Here is a 25,390-nt window from a genome sequence, read left to right on the forward strand (position 1 = left end):
AAAGTCAGGTATCTGAAACGATTCAGGTGTCTGAAACAGTGGACCCCATGAACTGGTCCAATCATTCTGGAAAGCAATTTGGAATTGTGCTAAAAAAGAAGTGATTAAAATATCCATACCCATTGGGGTCAGAGATCCCATTTTTTGGCACATACTATTCATACCAGTTCTTTTATGTTAGCAAAGAACTGGAAACAAAGTAGAGTTCTTTGGTTGGGGAACTGAGAAACAAATTGAAATACATGAACACAACAGAATATTATTGTGCTATAAAAATGACAAACATGAGGAATTCAGAAAAAATGTGGGATGACTTATATGAACTGATGCAGAAAAGAATACACACAGTTACTGCAACAATGTTAATGGGAAGAAAAATAAAATGAAACTGAGTATCATACAATGATAAAAACCAAGTTTAGCTCTGGAGAAGAGATGAGTAAACGTACCATTTTCCTTTTGTTGAAGAGGTGAGGGATGATAAGAGTGTAATAGTGCATAAACTGAGAGTCAGGTGATTTGTTGAACTTTTCCCCCTCAAACCTTTGTCATAATGGAAGGGGTAAACTTGGAAAGGAATGTTATATAAAAGACATCAATAAAACTTAAGAAAATGTCCACTTCAAATAGTAGAATGGGATGTATTATTGAGTAGTTAATTGAAAGCATCTCCATATACTTCCCTCTACAATGTTGTTAAAGTTTTATTAAAAATATCTTTTCCCCCTAAAGAACAGATTTCCCTGCTTGTCACAATCCTATAAAATGAGTAAGTAGTACTCAAATACTCAATTTCATTTCTGAAAAATTTAGGAATTTGGTGGAAGCAAAACTGGGTTTAAATTAGGATTACAAAAAAAATTGGCTTAAATTAGTGAAATTAGTCAAGTACCAGCAGGCAATTCATGCTTATGGGCATGCTGGAAATAAGTCAATATTTGCCAATGCTTTGTATGTTATACAAAGTGATGAGAGATTCATATCTTAGCAAATTCAGAACCATTCTCATGCCTTGACTTCATTACAAAATTTCTTTCCTAATTCCTTCCTGTCATCAATTCCTTTAAACAGGAACTAAATACAAATTAGTTCGTTCAAGTACATTAAAATGAAAATGTATCATGCACTGTATATTTGAAACTTGCGTTCATTTTGTGTTTTATTTTGTAATTAACCATTATGAATTATAGAACAATACATTTTCCATCATCTTTAGATTCTAATAATTTAAAATAAATCATTTCCAAATTTTCAAGGCTAACAATTTATTTTTCACCCTGTTGGACTTTTGGTAAGCCTATTTAATGAAAAAAATATGGAGTAGCAATGCCAATAATACAAAGGGTTAGAGCCCAGAGTTCCTTACTGAATTAAATTAATCTAGATTGAAATGATGCTAGGACGCGTATAGTAATCAGCCAAACAGAATAAAAACCAGAAAAGCAAAAGAAGGCCACAACATGGTTATTAGAGAGTGATGGGAGCTATCCAAAGTCTGGGTATTCCCTTCCTCTAGCACAGAACAAATGCCCTTAATAAAAGGATTTGTTCTGTAAAACTTGAACTCAGTCAAATGGCTGCACCCAAAGTCCTAGAAGGCCAGATGTGGCCTCAAGGCTGCAGGTTCCCCACCCCTGCAGCTAGTCTCTATGGGTGACCCAGATTAATATTTTAGTTTTCATTAAAAGGAAATCACCTTAAGAAAAGGTAATGGAGGTCCCACGGCCTGTTCACTTGTTTTGTCATTCAAAATTCATTCAGCCTTTGTTAGATACAGATTTACACATTGGCCAATAGCCTCTGGATTCCTGAAATTCTTAGTAACAATTCCAAATCTCTGAATTGTAACTTCCAAAACCCACAACTTCCATTAATACCCAACATGATGAAGAAAATGAATAAAAATGTGATTTCTGGAAAAGGTACTTGTTTTAATGGGACATAGAATTTATATTTGTCTATAAAATGTCTACCTGAACTTTACTTTGCTTCCATTTTTCTCTAATAATTCAAAATACATTTCTGGAAAGTTAAGAGCTTTTGTACAAAAATATTAATGAAAACATTTGAAGGACTGGACTTGAATTTTATATTCAATATTATATTATTTAATATTCAATATCCAATATTTAATAATATATTAAGTCCTTACTCATGGACAATTTAGGAAATTGCTTGATATAATGTGATAGTATTTCCTTCCTTCCTTCCATTCTAAAGATAACTGAAGTTTGGAGAGGTTGAACCATGTGCCAGGTCCACATAATCACTAGGTGTGATGGTTCAGAGACTCAGGACCTTCAGGTTCATCACGTTTCCATTAGGCCACTTATCTAACACAAACATTACTTGTTCTTTGAAGCTATGTAAGAACATATTCATGAGTGCAACTGGTCCCAGCGTGGAATTTGTTTTTCAGGTAGTTCACTAATGACCCCTCTAATTTTTCCTTCTAAGATTAATGTATAATGCAACAAGCATTTATTAGCACCTACTATGCACAAGGTGTTGCACTAGGCATAGGAGATATCATGATGAAAATGACAAAAAGTCCGTGCCTTCAAAAAGCTTATATTCTACTGGAATAAATAACTGTAGTGTTTTACGTAGTGCTTTGTTTGAGGTTTGCAAAGCCTGACATACATTATCTTATTTGTGCTCCACAACAAACCTGTGAAGTAAATATTACAGCTATTGCTCTCCTCATTTTAGAAACAAGAAGACTCAGGTTGAAACAAGTTAAATGATTTGCCCATGTTCACAAAGGTATAGGTAAGTCCTTCAGACTCCAAGTCCAAACTTTAGTCACCAGGTCATGTTCCCTCTGCAGATCCAACATCATTTTATTGGGCATATTTTAAGAGGCAGGGAAAAAGCCTATATAGGCCACAAATCCTCCCCTATCAGTTTCAAATCACAAGGGAAATTGCCAAATTCCTAACTTTGGTCCTGCACTGGGAAGAGTTTCATCATTGTGCTGAGTGGTGTCCTCCAAGACAAACAATAGTTTACTAGATAAACATTCACAAATCTATTCACCTGGTCATTTAACTTGTTAAAAATTTTAACTTGTCAAAATCTAATAATAGGCTGGTTTCATGTTTTTTAAAATACATTACTATTATTCTTTTATCTTGTTTGCCTGGAATATGTGACTCAGTTCTTACAACTCAATGCATCTTTCCACCTCATTTTACTCTTTTGAAACATCTAAATGTTGAATTTTCACAGAAGTATTTTCATTGAATTTTTTTTCTATTTATCTTTTTCTTTTCAATAGTGTATTTTTAATTAACCTCATATTATACAGAAACAGCTAATACTGCTGGGGAATATAAAGAAAAAAGGACTGGATTTGGAGTCAAAGGATCTGGGCTCTGATACTTGATGCCTGTAGGATATCAGGCAAGGCTCTCGGGGTTTCAGTTTCCTCCTCAGTTGAGCAGTAGAATGTAGCAGAATGGAAGCTCTTAGGGTTTGTATCCACAGCACTTAGCAGAGTGCCAGCACAAAGAAGGCACATAATAAAGGCTTGTTGATTCACCTACATTCTCTGATGTCCCTTCTAGCTCTAAATGTGTAGTTGTTGGTCAGTTGTTTCAGTTGTGTCTAACTCTTCATGCCCCCTCCCTTTTGGGGTTTTCTTGGCAAAGACACTGGAGTTGCTCGCCATTTCCTTCTCCAGCTCATTTTACAGATGAGGAAACTGAGGCAAACAGGGTGAAGTGACTCGCCCAGGTCGTACAGCTAGTTAAGTGTCTGAGGCTGGATTTGAACTCATGAAGAGGAGTCTCCCTGATTCCAAGCCCAGTGCTCTATCCACTGTGCCATCTAGCTATCCCTACCTCTAAATATATGAACCCTATGATTCTCTTTGTTGTGCTGATCACATGTTTTAATCTGACAGATACTGTGTTACTTACATTTAAGGAGTACTTCAATGTTATAATTCAAAACTGTTCATAATCTTAGTCTTTCATAAAAAAAATCCACTGAAATCTAACTTTTAAAAAAATCCAGATGTAAATCAGTAAAAACTGAATCCCTTCCATTTTTAAAAGTTAATTTATTGATGATATTCTGTCAAAAATTTAAAATATAGATTCCACTGAAATCAAAATCATTGAATGGTAGAACTAAAAGAGATCTTAGACATATAGTTCAACTTCCTCACTTTGCAAATGAGGAAACTGAAAACATGAATGGCAGAATTTTAGAGTTAGAAGGGCCCTTAGAAATGGTCACTTCTGGGGCTTTTCAAAGACAGGCCACCAGCTCACCATGGCACCCAGTGGCTGTATATAGGGCCTAACATTTTTGGCACATTGGTATTCACCAAAGTATTCTCTCTCTGTCATATTTCTCTACCATCTGGTTCCCAGATTTTCTCACAAGGATATCTGATTAATGTTACATGGGTTTGGCACATGAGGAGAGCATTTCTCTACATGGAAAGAACAGGGAGCCTGCTTTTCTCTTTTTTCTCTGACCATTACTGGGTGATCCCTCGCCTCTGGATCTATTTTATTATTCTTTGGAGGACAAATAATTGTTTCTTCATCAAGTTAGTCAGATTTTTTCTTCTCAAAAGGATACACAAACATATGTGTGTATATGGATACATGTTTCTATATATTTACTTATTCCATATTGTTCCATGGTTCTTTTTCCTTCCCTCCCTCCTTTGTGTGACATTTTACTCTTCAACCTCCTGACACAATTCAGGATTCTCCTTTTCTTCTTCAGATCTTTTGTTGGCTTTTTTCACTTTGAAACCACCCCCCGCTTTTAAAAAGGGAATCCCCACCATCCCTGATGCCCTAAGAGAGGTACTTCTCAAGTCTCTTCAACTTTTCTTCTACAAAGAAGACCAGCCTGTATTTTGAACTTAGAAAGCAGTTACTCGGCTGTAGAGAAAATAGAAGAATCTCATAGTCATTGTAAGTCACTACACAATTCTCCCTATCCTCTAGACCTATTGGAAGTAAGACCCCCATGGCTTGTCTTTGAAAATGCCTGTGGGTGAGTATAATTCATTTTATTAGGTCCTTGTTACTCTTTGATTTGGTGTTTGGTTTCTAGATCCAAAGCAAAATATTCAAGCCCTGATTAAGTCCTAAACACTAAATTTTATGGCTGAAGTAACTGACTTACACAGCTAGCAGTTTTATCATATATAAAATTAGGGAATTGTTTCAGAGCAGAGGTGTCAGGCTGCACACAGCCCACATATTCCTCAAATCAGAATAAGATGTGACTGGGAAATATTTAACAAAATAAATCAAAATACCATAAAACACAGATAATATTAACATGCTATTTTCTAAGTCAATATGTGGCCTGCAGGGATCCTTATGTAGGCTTTAGTGGGCTTCATATCTATTTGAGCTTGACACCATTATTTTAGAGGACCTCTAAAAGTGAAATTCTAAATATTTATGTATAATGAGATCAAATAACTTCCTATAATTGTTCTCTGTAAAATTAGCAGAACCACAGGCTACAACTCCTGGAACTTTCTGGCAGTATCATGAGACAACATTCCAAGCCTTGTGTGTATTATTGGGATTTCCCAATTTAGAGTGTGAGTACATACATGTAATAAATACTCCAGAGATATGCCTTATATCCTAAGGGGAACCTCTCTTCTCTTTTCTTGTAAGCAACCTTTCAAACCCAGCCATGGCTGTCATTGTAGGTCAGTGATTTTTTCAATCTTCTATAATCATCCCTTGATGAATTAACAGTAGCAGTAGGATCATCCTTTTGCAACTATAGTCCCTGTAGGGTCAGCAGGGCTCTGTTCCAACAGACACTAAAGGGGCAAATCCCCCAGGGCTTTACCATTATCCTAATCATATTAGTTGAGAAGCAGCACAAAGTCCTCAAAACATATGAGAGAGAAGTTCTCAGGGAGTACTGAAAAGAAAGAGTCAAACCTAGAGCACTGAAATCTGGGTAATCTATGCATAGATAATTTGGAAGTTAATGGTATGCTGGAAATGCATACTTCTTCTGTCTATCCATCTAACCCTACAAATTGATCCACTCCAATGAGCCTATGATTACTCCCATCTCAATGATGCGCCGGTAAGGAGACAAATTCTTCTAATTTGTTCCCATCTTTCCTCCTGCCCCTGCTGCAACTCCCCTAGCATCTAGTGGCATGACTAGTTTGCCTATTTCCACTACAAGCCAACATGTACTCAAGGTGGGCTAAAATGTGTCTATGAGGAAGGGGGAAATTGAGTTCAAAATAAAATGAGTGAATGAAAGGTAAAGAAACTGGATAAAAAAGAGAGACTGTTACAAAAGAGAACATGCAGAAGAGAAATGATTTGTCATTGTAGAACCACAAGATGTTAATAAATTTATACTTACAGGCATAATTTGATATAGATCATCTATTGTAACATTGCAGATGCCTACTGGTGTGTTCTGGTCACCAGGAACAATGGGAGGACTTAAGAGCTTTTTGTAACAGCAGGGTGGGAAACGAATATCCAAGGTAATGCTGTTATATACAGCTAGTCCCATAAGCTACATATGTTAAATGTTAAGAATCAAAATTGAATCCATGATAACAACCACATTTTAAATAAAGCATCATCCAAGGAAGCAACCCTAGTGGAGAAGAGAGACCCTCATCCCCACCCCCCCAGTGACAGTGGACCAAGTGCCGTTGGTAGGCAAGTAATTCCAAGAACCCTGGGGATAGGAGGGCTCCAGTGACTGCCAAGCCTGCTCTGAGCCTCATCCTCCATTGACACTGTAGGATAATGATTCTTGTGGAGGTGGAATCAGTTAAGTACATCTTCAGGTTCCCTACCTCATCAGCAGCCACAGGTATTGAAAACCTAGAAATTAAAGTTCTTATCACAGCCCTTGGCATTGTCAAATGGTTCAATATCAGCGAGAGACATGCTTTTATCAGTGAAAATGACATTAAAGTTATCATCTATTTTGCCACTGAACCCTAAGGACCACTGGGCCTTTCCATCTAATTTGCTGATAAAAACTTTCTTTATGTGTTGATTCCTGAAGAGCAGAAACTGTCTTGCTTTCCTACTTGTATCCTCACTTAATACACTTTAATAAATGCTTTTTCATTCATTCATTCATTCCAGCTTCTTCCATATTTATTGTCAACTGTCCATTCACTTCTACATATTATATTGCTTCCTTAGATTTCTCCCTCAGTTTTGGTTAGCAAAATTCTTTTATTAACAACAAAAAAGGAAAGGTTAAATTGACAGAATTCATGACAGACTTAGAAACCTTGATCCAAGACCACCAAAGGTATCTATTTCAGACATTTCTAGAGAATGTTTTATACATTCTAAAATTAGATCAACATGTATGTAGGTGACTTGAATAGAAGAAGCAGTTTAATAAAATGAGTAGTCCTCAATGTTGATTCTGGCTATAGTCATTTTGGGAATTTTAAAATTAGAGTATCTGAAGAAAATAAGAACTAGGTGAAGATGTGTACATAAATATGCTATTGACAAATTACAGGATAGTTATACTCCTACAGTGAAAAGTTAATTCAATGGTTTTCATATGAATAGATTACTGTGGAGTAGTGAAGTTAAAATAAAGTAATATAGATATATTTATAAACTTTCCAGGTTTGTGGTTTTTTAATGTATATATTTATACTATGGCAGATGTGTGGGAGGAATGTAATTGACCCATTTGCCAAGAGAGGAGTTTTATATCACATTCCACAATATTTAAACTCCAACCAAATAAAGATTATCTCAAGTCACCAATGAAGCTATCCATTTTACAGTCTTGGAGGGGGAACTGCAACATATGACTTTGGGTTTTGTGTGTGTGTGTTTTTATATCACTTGGAAATAAAAACAACTTGTTGGAGAAGACTGAACATTCCAGCTTGCTCAAGTCAGAATGAAAACTAACAATGATCTTCAGTATATATTGTAATACTGTGCAATGCAAGGAGCTATATGCCTAATTCAGAAAATGTATAGTGAACTCAATAGTATGAAACAGAAACTCAATAGCTTTAAAATAGTTCCATAAAGTGCCCTTTATATATACACACATACATATGTGTATATTTATATATATAATGTCTCCATTTCTAGAATGAATTCTGCTTGTAAAAAACTATTGCATTAAGTTTCTTCATGAAAACTTTAAAGTACCTCATGTAGACACCACAGATTTGGGGGATAGCATATTTTATAAAATCTAAAACATTATAGATGTTTTAAAATTGTTGTTGAAAATACTTTAAATTCACTGTTTTTTCAGAAACAACAAAAGCAGAATTTTACTATCAAAGCTTCAAAACCAAAAACCTCACATTCTGGAACAATTCTGCTTTCTCACTAAGTTGAGTATCTTCTCTCTTAATTACTTCCTAATGTACTCTTCTTTTATCATGGGTTTGAAATGCCAGTAATCTTGATTTCTCTGTTTTAATTCTCTGTGTAACAGATGTTTAGGGCTTAGTGGTAATGAAGATAATTCAATTTATATTCAGTGAATACTCAAACTTACTAATTGTGGAAACATACAACACATAAATATATATTATGTGTGCGTATAAATTTGTATAGAAATTGGTGTCTACAGTAATAGAAACAACTAGCAAGCTTTCTTCCCAGAGCTTTGCTTATATTTCTATTCTGTATGATAACTATGAGTAAAGTTACATGTTGATTACAAAGTTCTATATGTGAAAATATTTGTTGAGTTGAAAATTTATTCAAACACTTTCAAACTCCTTAGCCTTAGTTGTACTTGGATGGCTTTTCCATCTCCTCTGGGTTATTCTTCCACAATCAACTCCAGTTTGCCTTCTCTGTGAAGTTTTCCTCAACCACTGGAGTCCACAGTGATCCCTCCTTCCTTTGAAGCTGGGTAGCACTTGCTGTCTCTACCACTCACTGACATTTAACATATGCCACCTTGTAGGATGATTTCATTTTTCATGTGTGTGCTCTGTAACCCCAACCAGACTGCAGCTCCTATGGAGCAGAACCCATGACTTCTACCTCTTTGTGGCTCTAGAGCCTTACATTAGAGTAAGTATATGGCAGTACGGTTTGCTACTGGTACTGATCATTAATTTCTTGATCATATTTAGACCTAAGAACTTATACCAATAAAAGCTCTATGGCACTATATAACAATATAAGTCCTATATTCAATTTTTAATGTGTTTATCCTATCAACTCTAACTTATTTATTAAATTATTTCTTGTAATTATGGATTTCATGTCTGAGAACAGAGTACTTAGGAAATTTTTCAAACTAATTTACTAAGAATAAGCTAATCTTAGATAATCATATTTTGGTATCTTATATAGTAAGTACCAAGTTAAAGAGTACACAAATATTGAATCATAGTTGAAAAAACAATTTGCATTTTTGAATGTTTTGAAACACTTGAGTTTCTTATTCATGTTATGTCTGGAATATAAATTATTTTAATTGCATAAAGATTATCTAGAAAAACATGAGAATTATTCTTCTGTCTTTTTAGTTTCTATATTCTTATCTAATTGAGTTTTCCTGTTTATGATCATCAGAAATATTACTACTACTACTACTACTACTACTACTATTACTACTAGTTAGCAGAAATTAGCAAACTTTACATTTAGTGAGATAATTTTATTTTACATATATAGTTGTAATCTTCTAAAAATACATGACGAAATACCTTTTTCTCTAGTCTGTTGGCACCTCCTAGTGGACAGTTTAAAGGATACAATTCCAACCAACCGAAATTCAGAATAGTTATCACATTTAAAACTGCTAAACCAATGACAATGTGAATCCTTGTGATATGCAAACATGCCTAAGGAAAGAAGAACAATTTTATTAAAATAATATATTTAGCAAAAGGGAACATTTTGCACTAAAAACACATGAAGTTCACATGTTCGGCAGTTTCTTTGCAGCAAAGAGATTTCACCTCAAACGTGTCTTCCATTAAAACATTTTCATACTAACTCCATGACTGAATCACCATACGTGTGTGTATACAAATATATATACACACATGTATATACATATATTCATACACATATGTGTGTATATCTACACATACATATATGTGCATATATACATATACATACATATAAATAAAACACATCAGTCAAATAGTCTTATTTTGATACAATGGGTGTCAGTAACATATAACTATTTGAAGAGAGTGATATTTTATCAACCAACAAAAAGATGACTTTTTGAAATAAAACCAACTCTTGATGACTTAGGAATTAGTTACTCATTTTCTGGATTGTGTAGTTTCTTCCTTCTTTCTGTTGCCTACCCTGAGAGAATTCTATTGCCCAACAGCCCTAAACAAAGGGTAGACACAGAAACAAAGTAGATGATTCTACCTGGTCAATATTATCATGCTAGTTGTTCTGGTGTGGCTTATGAGACAGATAAACTTCAAATGCTAATGTGCAAAATTAAATTTGGACACTATCCACTGGTTTTATTTATCCATGACTCTTCTACTTCCCATTAACAAAGACAGTGAAAAAAAGATAGTTATAAAAACACCTTACTTAGGGTAATTCTTAGAGTCTTACATTTAAAGAAGATAGGCAATATCTAGCAAAAATATAGTTTGCCAATCAGTTATCATTGTCAGATAATGTATATGTAAAATACTTTGCAGACCTTTAAAACTTGATACAGGGTGTTCAAACATCTTAGCCCAGTTGGCTTAATATAAATAACTATTCATAAATTTATTTATTTATAAATTCATTCATAAACTCACTTATTTAGAAATATAATATAAATATATTAACATAAAATCATTTTTATTTAAGTTCTCTGTGAAGGAAACAAAATCTAGTTTTCAAGGCTTTCTTGCCTTCTGTGGTGGGGCCTATCATCCGAACCTTGTTTCATTCAAAAGACTGTGACGTCTTGTATGTGGCTTATTTTTTCCAGTACTGTTATACTTCTGGCTGTTTGACAAAGATTACATCTTGAATGCCAATAGGTAAACCAATTTATTCACTAATAAAGTTCTATGTATTTACACAGAATCATACAGTTCTTAGTACTCTCTTCACCCTTTCCCCTCACTTTGTCACCATCACTTTGGAAGCAGAAGGGGGCTGCATAAAACTGTCCATTGGCTATTTCATGGGTTGCCATTGTTTAAAAAAATCATCCCTCGGTGGCCAGCCTTCTGGTGATATGACAAGACATAAAGAAGTTGCAGATTGATCTAGTGACCCAAGAGTTAGCTTCAGAGTCAGGCAGGACTAGGTTTAAGTCCTGCCTTTGTGATATGCTGGCTGTGTGACCTTGGGCAAGGCCTCTCAATGACAGAGTCAACTGTCTAAGTCTTTAAGTGGCACAACAGTTATCGATCTGGATTGTAAAGAAATCTTCTTCGCTAGGAATTCCATATACCAATGAAGTCACAAGTCTGGTCCAAAAATTAAGGAAAAAAGAAGTTGCAATTAAATGTTTCCATTTAGATGATAATTAAAAGTAATAACTGATATTTATATAGCATGTTAAAATTTGTAAAGAATCTTGCATAAATTAGCTCATCTCAGTCTCACAACAATCCTGTGAGACAGTACAATTATTATTAGCCCCATGTTATAGATAAGGAAATTGAAGCTCAGGAGAGATTACATGACTTGCTTATGAAACATGAGATGACCAAGTGTCCTTTGAAAATACATTTCTTTGCTTTTGGATGAACAATAAAGTCAACTCTGCCACCTCCTTTATTTACCTCTTTAAGGAGAGGCTTGAAACATCCTTCCATTTAGCAGCATCTCATTGTCTTTCACTTATTCCAAGAATATAAAAATCGATACAATTCAGTCCCTCCAGTAACATGGCCACTTACTGGTCACTGGCCAAAGATCATATCTCACAATTATAACATCAACAGTTAGGTTCACATTTCTAGATGGTCTGAAAATGGATTCTTAAATCTCTTTGACTTCACTTCCACTACTTTGCCATCACAGCTGTAGCAAAGGAAGGCAGCTCCATGGAACTAATGAACATTTTCTGCTTTCCTTTGTTTCATGAATACCATGGCCCAACAATGTATCACCAAGTGACCAGGCTGCCTATGATAAACCACTCAATCCTGAAGTAGGTTAGCCCCCTGAAAGCAGATACTTTTGACAGAACTATATACCTGAAGCTTTTCATGCACCTGCCAGAACTGGTACTCCACTAAGACACTCTGAGAAACCTGGATCACCTTCATACCATGATAAAGGATTATATTAGGCCTTTGTGTTACTCTAGGGATATTGAAAGAACTTGAGGAAGGGCCTTCTAGGATAGTGTCGGACTTCTATTTGTGATTTATGGAAAGATGAGAACAAAAGCTATATGGAATAAAATGGTAGGAAGGGGTTGCCAACTGTACCTATGGAAGGTTACCCAGACCAATGAAATCATGGACCAAATGCCAAATTAGCCAAGTACAAGAATTCTGTATTATTTTTCAAATGTCAAGGCACAACAATCCAGTACATCTCGTTATTATTATATTTTGTTCCCTGTAACTGAATGACATATTTAACTTCTATATATTTAGTTCCTTTAGCAAATTACACTCTAGTGGTTTAAAAATATTGTTGCGAGACCATATTTTTGTACAAAAATCAAGTAAAAAGACATCTAACTTTGGTGTATTTATTGAACTTACTTGTCATTCTTCAAATGAAAAGTCCAAAAGACCAAAGAATAATCTTCATGGGAAAGTATTATCAGTATTAAGACAAAATCAGTTAACAAATTAAAAACAGAATATCTTGTGATGAATCATCAAAATAGTTTTAAACAGAAAACACTCATAAGATTAATTTATTAGAATAAATTGAAGTAGTTTATGGAACAGATGACAACATATAAGACTATGATGACAACGAGTCTTGCAAAATTTTTTTTGATGATTTTTGCATTAATATTCTTTTCTTAGTGTCCCCAAATAGAGACCCTGCGTAGTCACATCATGAAACTGTTAAAACCTTAAACTTCTTTTCTTACAATCTAAAAATAACACTTGGGCATTTATATCTACTATTGCATAATTTTTTGGGGGGCAAAACAAGTCACAGTAACTTATATGACTAGGTGAAATTACTATAATTGCTAAATCAGGTGAATTTGAGGACATGTTAGTTATATAAAACTTTCATCACAAGTACTCACCATAGTCTGGGTGAAAAATTTGGCGAATCAGGAGAAGAAACCACTCTTTTGTCAAGCCACCCATATCAAGGCCAGCCTCACCCACAAATGTCACTTTCAACTTCTTTTTCAAGTCTCCTCTTTTCCTTGTCAACTGTTTAAAAATATTACCCCGATGTAAAGATATTAAAAATGAAGATGTTATCTTTTAACTAAGGGAAATGTGCATTAATTTTTTTCCAAGTCATCAACTTGTTATTAAAATTTTAAAACCACTTGAATCACTTTAGACAAATAATGACTACTCTAACTGAAAAAATGGGTAAAGCTTTGGACATTAGAGGAAAATTGATTATTATCTACAAATAGCTCAAGTAATATTAGAATAGGAAGAGCCCTAAGAAATCATCTAACCTCAAAACTTCATTTACAGAAAATGAAAAGTGATTTGTATAAAGTGGCATAACTAGTTAGTGATGAAGTTAGGACTAGGGCCCAGGTTTCCTATTTCTTTGATTTATCTTTGCATATTTTGAATAATGAACATTTAGAAATTGCTCCATCAGAAAGTAACCAGGAATCTGGGTCCAAAATTGGGACTGTGCTCTACCACCAACCAGCACCTTCCTTTGCCTCAGCTATAAAATGGTAACACTAGAGCAGATGATCTTAAATATCTTTCCAGTTCTGATAATTTATAATTCCATTGAATACAGGGTCTTATTATGAACAAGATAATCTAACTGCCATCATAATATTAAAATAAAATGAGGAATACTCATTGCCATTTAGAAAAAGTAATACTTAGCAGTATTTCTAGTAGATGTTAAGTCCCAGACTGAACTGAAAAAACTAAGTATCCAAGTGATAAATATTAGTGAGGAATCATTTTACTGTACCTCATCGAGTGAATCACTAACAAGGTGTGTTCTTCTTACTTTCATATTTAGAAATAGCATATTCATGTCAGGTCTTTGCCTTCGAGAAACTTTGTCCACCAGACTCTGCTATTTGAATCAGAGAAAGATTATTTTCAGTTTTTTACAAGTATAACTTTATTAAATTTTAATTAGTAAAAAGGATATATTCATAAAAATACACATAATATTTTTCCTATCACTGGGATATCATTTAATAATTCCCAAAAGCTAACAATAACTATACATTAGAATCTTGTTATAAAAGGTACCCCCTATAAATTTATCCCATAAGTCCATCTTATTGGTGAAACTGCCTTATGACAAGGTCCTTTTGGTACTTCAATAATCAACCTACCTTGGATGGGATCAAAGAATTATTCTGTATTGATCTTTTAATATCTTAGTGTAATTTAACTTAAGGAGAAGAATAACCAACTATAGGAAATGCAGAGTATTTACAATGAAGTTCCAGTTTATTTTCTAAAGCTTGATAACTTTCTAGTTTCACCAAAAAATACAAGACAGAAAATGTTATCTCCAATAACAAAACTGGTTAGGCAAATGCTATTTTGTGTATTTCATAATGAATGATGTTTTAAAAGTATGAGCAGGCACAAAGACATGTTCACTGCCTCCTCCACTCAATTGCATTAAAAATATCTCCCACAAAACATTACCCTCTCTGGCAATAAAGAAAATGGAACTCTTGTGTATCAGATAAAAATTAAAAAATATTGAAAAGATGAATACTATAAATTCCATTGCAATTTTTTAACACCAAAAACTATTTTAAGAATAGGACCCATATAACAAGACCATATTCATACTCTGTCCAACTAACTCTACTAAAACTTTCAGGATCCAGGCACCTTCAACCCTTGGCAACTAATATTCTCCTATGGATCTCCCTGCTTAGGCCTAGGTTCTTCAATATAGCATCTGAAACAGGTATGACTTTCCTGTGCAGTAGTATCTTTTGCTCTGTACTTTTTACTCTGTTCAATGCTCTATTTTAAGTAGAATTTGCCTTCTCTGTGAGTCATTATATTGGAAAAGACTCCATAAATTAAAGTACACTAAGACGTTAAAAAATCAATAAGGTCAAATGTGTCTTCTCTCCCATGGGGATATTTTAGTAGGAGTTAGGCCTCTATGACCAAAAGGTCTACCACTCAAATAATGGAATTCTAGGTACTGAGACAGGCTAGAGGAGATAATGTTGGTCAAAGGAGTCTTCCTGGCCTCAAATGACACCACATACTGAGCTCCCTGCTGGAAAGCTGAGCAGACTTAGACCCCAGAGATCTGGGTTTAGCACCAAGTTCTGATGCTTGCTAGATGTGCCTGACTAGAGGCAAGTCACTTCAAAACTCAGCCTCAATTTCTCCATCTGCAAAACAGGGTCCACATTATTTGTATTAACTACTTCATAGGGCTACTGGAGGAAAGCACGCTGCAAACTGTAAAGACCTTTGTCAGTGTATGGTATTCATCTTGCTGTTGTTGTTCTGAAGTGGTGCCTTTGAACCTAATGATTTACTGGTTAATTTTTCCCATACATCTGTGTCAGACCCTCTAAGTAATAATAGGCCAAGAATACCAGAGAACAAACTAGTGGCAAGGTCCATATGTGACACATATGTTCTTTTAAAAATTTTTTAAATTTATGGAATAAAACATGCATTATAACATAGTAAAATAAAAAAGATGATTGCACATGAAACTGCAAATTTCTTGTGTACAACTTCCTATTCTTTTTGAACATGTAATAAAGTAATCAAGTAAATATCTTTTTTTTTCTCCTCCCTCCCCCACCCCAAGATGGCTACCATTAGACACAAATGTTTACATATGTAAAATTACTCTATTATATGTACTTCTATTTATCAGTTCTTTCTCTGAATGTTCTTTAAGGAAGTAAAAATTACCCATAAATGGATTAGCTGCTAAGAGAAATTTTGACAAAATTTTGCATAGTTTTGATTTAGGTTCCTGCCCTCCCTCCCCATATCAAAAAAAACAGGTCAAGGGAAAAATACTAAAAATCAGTATTAAATATGAGTGCAAATACAAGGAAGAAAGCACCATAGATTTAGTGATAGGGACTATTCTTTGAATTATTTCAACTAAACACTATTGGGTTTCAGCATCTACACAAGATGAAGGGTTTTTCTACTTAAAAATACCTGTTAAAATCTTTCTCCAGGGGGCAGTGTGGGCTTTGGAACTCTCCTGGCAGGCATAATCAATGAACTTTCTTCTAGTACCCCCATACTCATAGCCCTTTTGAGTCCTTTGATCAGTAAAGGCTGACTACGCATGACACCAATCACTCAAAGCTTTCTTCCTGGGTTGTGACAAAAAGAAATATTTGCCTTTGGGGAACTGAATTATCAAAGGAAATAAACTTTAGATTTTATACTAATTATGCTCCTAAGGTTCTTTTTATTTTCTCAAGCCAGACACAAAAAAATCCCCTTATTTTCCCTATGTACTTTCTTAAACAAACAACACTACAACTCACTGTAAATTGTGAGTGAGTGTCGTTAGCCTCCACTAATGTCTTGCATTCACATGTCTCATAATGGCATGGAGGGGACCCCATATTCTTTGAGGCTATGACAGTAGAGCTCCAACTTTTAAAAGTCCTACTACGTTGGAAAAGCTCTGAGTATGGACCCATTTAGTCAAGGAATAGCCTAGCTAAAATTGGAGAGGTTGATCACCAGGGAGAGGGAAGAGGAGAGAAGGCAAAAAAGAGGGATGGAAGAAGATATAAGGTCCAGAAGAATCAGAAAAACAGAGATAACTTTTTCAGCAACAGTAACTCTAGAAAACCATTTATTAAGTTTGGGTTCATGATCCATATAGGGAGAAGAAAAACACATATAGATGAAATTACAGATCTTTGAAGCAGCATAAATAAAAAAATGTTAAAAATGTATAAATGAAATGGACAACAAATTCAATTTGACAAATTTAATTATATGCATAATGATTACATTAATACCTATGTACTTGCTCAATGAATAACTTTGCTACATAGTAACTGGGTATAAATAGTTAAGGGAAGTGTGAGGGTCCAAAGCCAAACTTTCCGAGCTTTTGTCTATGACCAGCTTTTCTCAGAGAATAGCTGTTCTAATTTTATCCCATTACACAATGGGCAAATTCCCTGGGATGGTGGATGTAGGAATAAAGATTGCTTTTCAAGGGTATGTCTTGTAACCCTTGCCTTGGGCAGTCACGTGAGGAATAAGGGACCTAACCTTGACAAAACAAAACAAAACAATCAGGTTCTGGGTCTAGAGAGAGTGCAGCCAAATGAGGAGCTGATGTTTAGAAAGCATTTCTGATGTCAACTACAGGGTGTCCCTAAAGTCTGGACACATAGACAAAAATGCATATTTTCCAGAAATGAAATGAATGAAATTTTCAACATTTTATTTAATTGGAATATTAAATAACATCTTCAATATGATTTCCATCATTTGTGATGCAAAGGTTGATGTGCTTTGCAAGATTCACATGAATTCAATGCAATAACTCCACATTGCTGTCAACTTTAGCACATTCACTCTTTATGCGTTCAATCAAGTGTGTTGCATCTGTGATTTTCGTTGAGTACACCTTCTCCTTTAGCATACCCCAGAAAAAGAAGTCAAGGGGGCTAAGGTCTGTTAATATTCCAAATATTTCAAAATACACATTTTCCTATGTGTCCAGACTTTAGGGACACCCTATATAGGAAGGATTAGCAGAAGCAAGCAAGAAACTAATTTAAAGTCTGAGTGAAGGCTTCTGCAAGAGTAAGTTATGAAACTATCTGAGAAAGATGTATGAATTTTGAGATAATGGGTTACAATAAACAAACGATGGACTCTTGACCAGTGATGGTGCACATTTCATAAGGGCAGTTTGAAATAAATTCGACTGGCACAATCTAAGAGTGCTGAAGTCAGAGCCATCAACCAAGGGGTTACCACAGAGAGTGGTGAGTACAAAACAAAGGAATAAGACTCAGTAGAAAAAAACAAGACTTCTCAGGAGACAATATCCAAGAACATAGGTACAACAGTGATGAGAGACATCTTCTGGAGCTCGTTGTTAAAAGCAGAGCAACTGATAAATTCTTGACGTACATACACGTGCATATACATATGTATGCATATATGCATATTCTTCAAAAGGTATACGAAGTGATAAGGAGAACTCTTTTCAAAACCTCATTTTAACCAAAGTGAATTACTAAAAAGCAGAAGTGATAGGAATCTTGGGAGAACATGACCACCCTATTTATAAACTTCATATTAGATAATTAGGGAAAAACTGGACAGAGTCTGACCATTAGCCTTGGGAGGGTAGATTTAAAAGTGCTCAGAGAATGGATGTCAATCAATCAATGGGAATTTAAGTGAGTATTATGTACCAGATACCATGATTAATACAAAGGTGACAAATAAAAAATATGAAAGCAATCCCTGCCCTCAAGGGGTTTACATTTTAATGTGGGAGATGGCAGGTACGTAGATAGACATATATAAGATATATACAAAATAGACAGGAAAAGACACTAGGCATCTGAGAAGTCCAAGAAAAACCTCTGACCAAAAGTGAAACTTGGCATGATGTTTGAAGACAGCCAAGAATTCTAAGAGCCGAAGGTGAGGAAGGAGAGTATCCAGGAATGAGGGACAGGTCTGTGCAAAGATAGAGGACATGGAACATCTGTATGAGGAATATCAAGAAGACCAGTATGGCTTAACAGTAGTTAATAATATATATATTTGATCCCTGAGATAACAGGGAGCTAAAAGACTTTATTTGTGGGTGTGGTGGTGGTGGGGAACTATGTGTGACATGGCTATGCATGAACTTTAGAAAAATCACTTTGAATCAATTAAGGAGGATTAGAAGGATTGTCTTGCTGCAATGAAGGCCCAGTTTAGATTAGAGAACAAAAATATGTAGTTGACATAGGATGGTTTCAAGACTACTTCTACTTCCATTTAGAAGCAGGTGAGTAGGAACAAAGGAGGAAGGTGGTAGAAATAATACAGGGTTAGGGATTGGCAAGGCATTGGTAGGGACAGGAGAAAGGAATAAAGCATTCAAGAATAGAAGATAGTGTAGAGTTAAATTGGCTATCCAGTGGTTGAGATAAGTGGAATTCCGCATGGTCTGAAATTAAAGAAGAGAATTTTGTCAAGGAGAGACAGAATGTTTGCAAAAATGAAATTCTGACAAAAAAATTAATGTGATGAAGAACAAAAGTAGGGATGAGCTAGAGAGGTCGATGTGAACATACAGGAAACTCATCAATAATAGGGGCAGCTAGGTGGCACAGCAGATAGAGCGCTGGGCCTGGATCAGCAAAACTCATCTTCCTGAGTTCAAATACGGTCTCAGACAATTACTAGCTGTGTGATCCTGGGAAAGTCACTTGTTTTCCTCAGTTTCATCATATGTAAAGTGAGCTGGAGAGGGAAATGGCAAGGCACTCCAAGATCTTTGCCAAGAAAACCCCAAATGGGGTCACGAAGAGTCAGACATGACTGAAAAATGATTGAACAACATTAATAATAGCTGACATTTACACAATTCTTTGTTGCTTACAAAGTGCTTTGCATGTATCAACTTATTTGATCCTTAAAACAACTCTGTAATATAGGTACTTCAAGCATTATTTGCTCTGTTTTATATATAGCAAAGTGAAGCCCAGATATATTAAGTGTTTTGATTCACATTCATACAGCTAATGAATTTCAAGGGCAGAGGTGAAACTCAAGTTTCTTGACTCCATTTACAGTGATTTTTCCCTTACACTGCATTGCCTCTCACCAACTCAAATTTTAAAATATATAAACAGAAGATTAGGTAAATGAGTGGCATGTCTCTTGAAGAATATTGCCACAAAGCTCAGAGAAAGATGAAACTGACAATGACTGAGGAGGATAACAAAAAAGGCTTTTTTTTTTGTTGGAAGCAAAAAGAAAATCAAAGTCAGCATAGAATCACTTTTTGTGTTTTTTAAATGAAATTTATTTTATTTTACTTTCTATCAATTATCAAGCACTGATTTTTCTCTTCCTCCTATCTCTTCCCTCTTTGAAAAAAAAGAGAGAAAAAGAAAACTCTTGTAACACATATGCACAGTCAAGCAAAACACACTCTTATGTTATAATAAACTGACCATGTCCAAAAATGTATGTCTCATTCTAAATCCTGAGTCTATCACCTCTCTCTCAGGGTTTGGGTGTCATGTTTCATCATCAGACATTTGAAATTAGGGTTGGTAATTGTACTGATCATAGTTCTTACATCTTTACTTTACCTAAAGCACAAATGATTTTTGCTCTAGCCCTTTATTTGAACTCTGTGTGAATCTTTTATGTTTTAAGTGTGTTTCTTAGAAGCAGCTGGAGGAACAGTGGATAGAGTACTGGGCCTGGAGTCAGGAAGACCTGAGTTCAAATCCAGCCTTAGACACTTACTAGTTGAATGACACTGGGCAAGTCACTTAACCTGATTGCCTCAGTAGCCTCACCTGTGAAATGGGGATGATAATAGTACCTACCTTAGGATTTTATTGCAAGGATCAAGTGAGATAATATTTGCAAAAAGCACTTAGCACAGTGCCTGGCACATAGTAGATGCTATATAAAATGCTTATTCTCTTCCTTTCCCCTTTGTGTATAAGCAACATATTATTGGATTCTGTTTTCTAATCCCTTCTGCAATTCTCTTCCATTTTATGGGTGATTTCGTCCCATTCATATTCACTATTATAATTAATTTGGTTTTTCTTTCACCTTGTTCTCTTATATTTTTCCTTCTCTTTGTTTCTTATTTAAAAAAAAATTTTTTTGCAAGTGGGAAGGCAGGGCAATTGGGGTTAAGTGACTTGCCCAAGGTCACACAGCTAGCGTATCAAGTGTCTAAGGCCAGATTTGAACTCAGGTCTTCCTGACTCCAGGGCTGGTGCTCTACTCACCTAGCTGCCCCTTCTTCTCTTTGTTTGTTGCATCCTCTTTATAAAAAAGAAGAGAGGGTTAAAAGAATAGATAAAATATAAAAAAATGCCAGTGCTCTAGGTTTGGTGCCATATGCTTCCACTCCTTTGCCCCTCTTCTCTTTCCTTCACTAAGAGGCTCAATGACAGGTTCTTTTATTTTCTTTTAAACCTTTTTTGAGATCTATCTTCTTTAGTTAGTTAGTTTTGCTTAGGAATGAATGCCCTCTCCCTTAGCCTACCCTCCTGCTTCCTTCCTTCTCTCCCTTTTTCCTTTTCCTCCCTGTTTCTTTACTGAATGAAACGTACCTTTGTACCTACCTCTGTGTGTGTGTGTGTGTGTATGTGTATTCTTCCCTTCTTTGACCAATTCTGATGAGAATGAAGTTCACTCCATACTCTTTTTCTCCTACCCCTTCCTTTTTGTATACAACCCAGGTCATGATTAATGTTAATAACAAATCCCCTTGAAGTGGTTGAATTATTTGAATTTGTACTGCATATTTCTATTGGGCTGCAAGCAATTAGCATATTTTAATAATTATTTTTTGTTTTTTTGACTTTTTTTTTTGATTTTTAGTTTACAATGCACGGTTCTACATAATTTTGAGTTCCAGATTTTCTCCCCTCCCTCCCCAAGACAGCATGGAATCTCATATAACTACCACTTATAACTTCACATTGAATTAATTTATACACTAGTCAAGTTGTGGAGAAGAATTATGACCAATGGAATGAATCATGAGAAAGAAGAAACAGAACCCCAAAAAAACCAACCCAAAAACAAAAACAAAAGAGAAGAAAAAAAGGCGAGCATGAAGTGTGCCTCAATCTGCATTCAAACTTCATAGTTTTTTCTCTGGATGTAGATAGCATTCTCCATCGTGAGTCCTTTGGAGTTGTCCTTGCACCTTGTGTTGCTGAGAAAATAGAAGTCTGTCAGGGTTGGTCCTCATGGAATCCATATATCTGTGGTTGTGTGCAATGTTCTCCCGGCTCTGCTCCGCTCACTCAGCATTATGTCGTGTAGGTTTTTCCAGGTTGTTATGAAGTCCGTATCATCCCCATTTCTTATGGCACAATAGTATTCCATTACCTTCATATACCACAGCTTGTTCAGCCATTCCCCAATTGATGGGCATCCCTTTGATTTCCAATTCTTGGCTACCACAAAAAGAGCCGCTATAAATATTTTGGACATATAGGTCCTTTTCCCTCTTGTGTGATTTCTTTGGGATACAACCCTAGAAGTGGTATTGCTGGGTCAAAGGGTATGAACATTCCTATGGCCCTTTGGGCATAGTTCCAAATTACTCTCCAAAATGGCTGGATCATCTCACAACTCCACCAGATGTAACAATGTTTCAATTTTCTCACATCCTCTCCAGCATTTATCATTTTCCTGTTTTGTTATTTTAGCCAATCTGACAGGAGAGATGTGGTATCTAAGAGTTGTTTTGATTTGCATTTCTCTAATCAGTAGTGATTTAGAGCATTTTTTCATATGCCTATAGATAGCTTTAATTTCTTCCTCTGAAAACTGCCTGTTCATATCCTTTGACCATTTCTCAATTGGGGAATGGCTTGTATTCCTATATATTTGGCTCAGTTCCCTGTATATTTTAGAAATGAGGCCTTTATCAGAGATACTAGTTGTAATAATTATAACTTTAAATAGTGAGAGTTATAAAACATGCAATCACTTCAGAGGATTTATTATTTGCACTAATCTGGATTTAGCTGTAGTCTTCTACCTGAAAACCCTGATTATGTGAAAGAACTTTTCCCACTCTTCTTTTCTCCCCCCGTACTATATTTCTTTCCTCTTTTCTTCTTTTAAGATAATCAAAACATAATAAAACTACCCTCATATTTTCTGTCTTCTTAGATTACCTCTATGACTCTTGATGATGATTGTTTCTACCTTCTACCCATGTTAGAATGTAAACTATTTATCCTTGTTTAGCCCCTTATGATTTCTTTTTCAGTTTTACATTTTAAAAATATTTCTCTTGACTCCTATGTTTATATTTGAAAGTTTATATGCAGATCTGGTCTTGCTATCAGGAATGCTTGAAAGTTTTATTTCATTAAAGATAAATTTTTTCTCCTTGTATGATTACACTCAATTTTATTGGGGAAGTTGTTCTAGGTTGTAACCCTATTTGCTTTCTGAAATACATTCTAAGCTCTCTGCTACTTAAAGATGATGGCTGCTAAACCTTGTGCGACCGGACTGTAGCTCCTTGGTATTTGAATTCTTTTTTGTTCCTCCTTCTGGTACTGTTTCTTTGACCTAGAGGCTCTTGATTTTGCCTGTATCTTTCCTGGGAACTTTTATTTTGGAGTTTCTTTCAGGGAATAACTTATGGATTCTATTTTTACCTTGTTGTCTAGTTCTAAGAGCTCTGGGCAGTTTTATGATTTCTTGAAACGTGATGTCCAGGCTTTTCTTTTGGGGGGTCCAGGCTTTCAGGAAGTCAAATTTTTCTTAAGTTTTTTTTCTCCTTGATCTGTTTTCCAGGTTAACTGCTTTTGCTATGGAATATCTTATATTTTCATCTATTTTTTTAGTCTTCTGGCTTTGTTTGAATACTATTTATTGTTTCATGGAGCCATTAGTTTCTATTTGGTTAGTTCCCACTTTCAGGGAGCTTGATGTATGGATAAAATTCATATTTCTTCTGCTAAGCTGCTAGATCTAGTTCTAATACTTTCTTCTACGACTTTCGTTTCTCTTATAATCTCTAACCCACCTTAGTACTCTTATTTCATTTATAAAAATATGTTTAATTCTTTTAAAAACTCTTGTTTCATCTCTTCCAGAAACTCTAGTTGGACTTGTGCCCAAGCTGTATTATTCTATGAGGCCTTGCTCATAGATGTCTTGAAGTCATTCTATTTTTCTGATTTCTGTCTTGAATATACCTGTCATCAGGATAGCCATTTATGGTGGGCATTCTCTCTCTCTCTCTCTATTATTTCCTTCTTCTTCCAACCTACTTTCTAACTTTGGATTTTATGTTAGAGTGGGGCTCTGTGCACTTCTAGAAGGAATGTCTGGGCTGAGCTTGTGTCTTCTCGGGTTCTACTGATGTTTTCTTTGGGGGTGTTGAGTACTGTTATTCCAACATCTCAGGAAGAGCTCAGGCTGGGGACTCACTAGCTTTGCATGCTCCCAGAGTTTTTGGATCCAGGGCAAAGTCTGACCACAGCCCTCTTGGTCTGAGCTCTGCAAGCTCCTGACCTGGGTTTGGTTCTGAGCAACACACTTGTGGGCTTATCCCTGGTTGTAGTCTCAATTTCTAAACTTAGCCATAATCAGGCAGCTGGAAAGCTCTGCTGGTCCAGGGTGATAGAATGACAGGGTTCCCTTTTGTCTGGATTTCTGCCCAGATTATTTTGCTGCTGGATTCAAACTAGAGGCTCAAACTGAGACTTCTCCTGTTCCATTTCTCTCCAAGAGTTGGAGACCTATAGCTGCTGCTTGCTTTTAACTTATTTCTTGCACAGTAGATAGCCCTGGGCCTATGATCACTTCTTGCCATGGAATACCACACATAGGAGAAGGTCCCCTCCCCAGTCTTCCTTGTATCTGTGACTCAAAACTAGGTAGTGAGAAGCAGAACTGCCAGTTGGCACATGTTTCTGTACAAGGTTTGGCTCCTCTGTGTCCTTGGACTTCTTTCCATAGTGAATAGCCTTGGTCCTCTTTCAGTCCCTGAACTAAAATACTCTACATGATGTCCCTGGCTAGATCCCATCCCCAGTATCCATAGGCCTCTCTGTCTGTCTCCCTATGCCAACTTGGACTGGAAAAAAATGAGTCACTGTAATCTTTATTTAGATTTTCCAGACAGGATTCAGTCTGTCTAGATCTTTGTGGAGGGACTGTTGATGAAAGCTCAGTTGTATTTCTTTTCTTCTACTCCACCATCTTGGCTCCTCCCCCGGATGGATTTCCAGGATGAAGGGATAATGATGACATAGAGAAGGGAGGACTAACTACTCAGCCTTCACTTTGCTTCTTTTTTATGCTAAGGAAAATTATCTTCATGAGAGTATTAGGACAAAGGTGATTGATAGGGAATTGAAACACTAAATAAATGAGGATATTGTAAGGGAATATCTAGGTACCATTGGTAAATTCAAGTCACCAGTCTTGGATGAACCACATCCCAAGGAACTGAGAGAATTTGATGTGATCACTAAGTTGCTGTCATTAATTTCTGAAAAACTTCGAAAAATAAAGAGAGTGACAGAAGACTGTAAAAGAGCA

At 35.6% G+C, this 25,390-nt stretch overlaps 1 protein-coding gene across 1 annotated transcript in view; it reads right to left on the reverse strand.

Moving 5' to 3' along the window:
* The window catches only part of HECTD2 (HECT domain E3 ubiquitin protein ligase 2), a 122,463-nt gene that overhangs the window by 18,134 nt on the left and 78,939 nt on the right, over positions 1-25,390 (reverse strand). The window contains exons 13-16 of the mRNA XM_036735485.1: positions 14,079-14,186; positions 13,201-13,333; positions 9,750-9,838; positions 6,382-6,540 (exon numbers count right to left, since the gene is read on the reverse strand). Coding sequence (XP_036591380.1) covers positions 6,382-6,540; positions 9,750-9,838; positions 13,201-13,333; positions 14,079-14,186 — 489 coding nt within the window. The remainder of the gene's footprint in view (positions 1-6,381; positions 6,541-9,749; positions 9,839-13,200; positions 13,334-14,078; positions 14,187-25,390) is intronic.

This window comes from Trichosurus vulpecula, chromosome 8 (genome assembly GCF_011100635.1).
Source record: "Trichosurus vulpecula isolate mTriVul1 chromosome 8, mTriVul1.pri, whole genome shotgun sequence".
Classification (NCBI taxonomy): Eukaryota; Metazoa; Chordata; class Mammalia; order Diprotodontia; family Phalangeridae; genus Trichosurus; species Trichosurus vulpecula.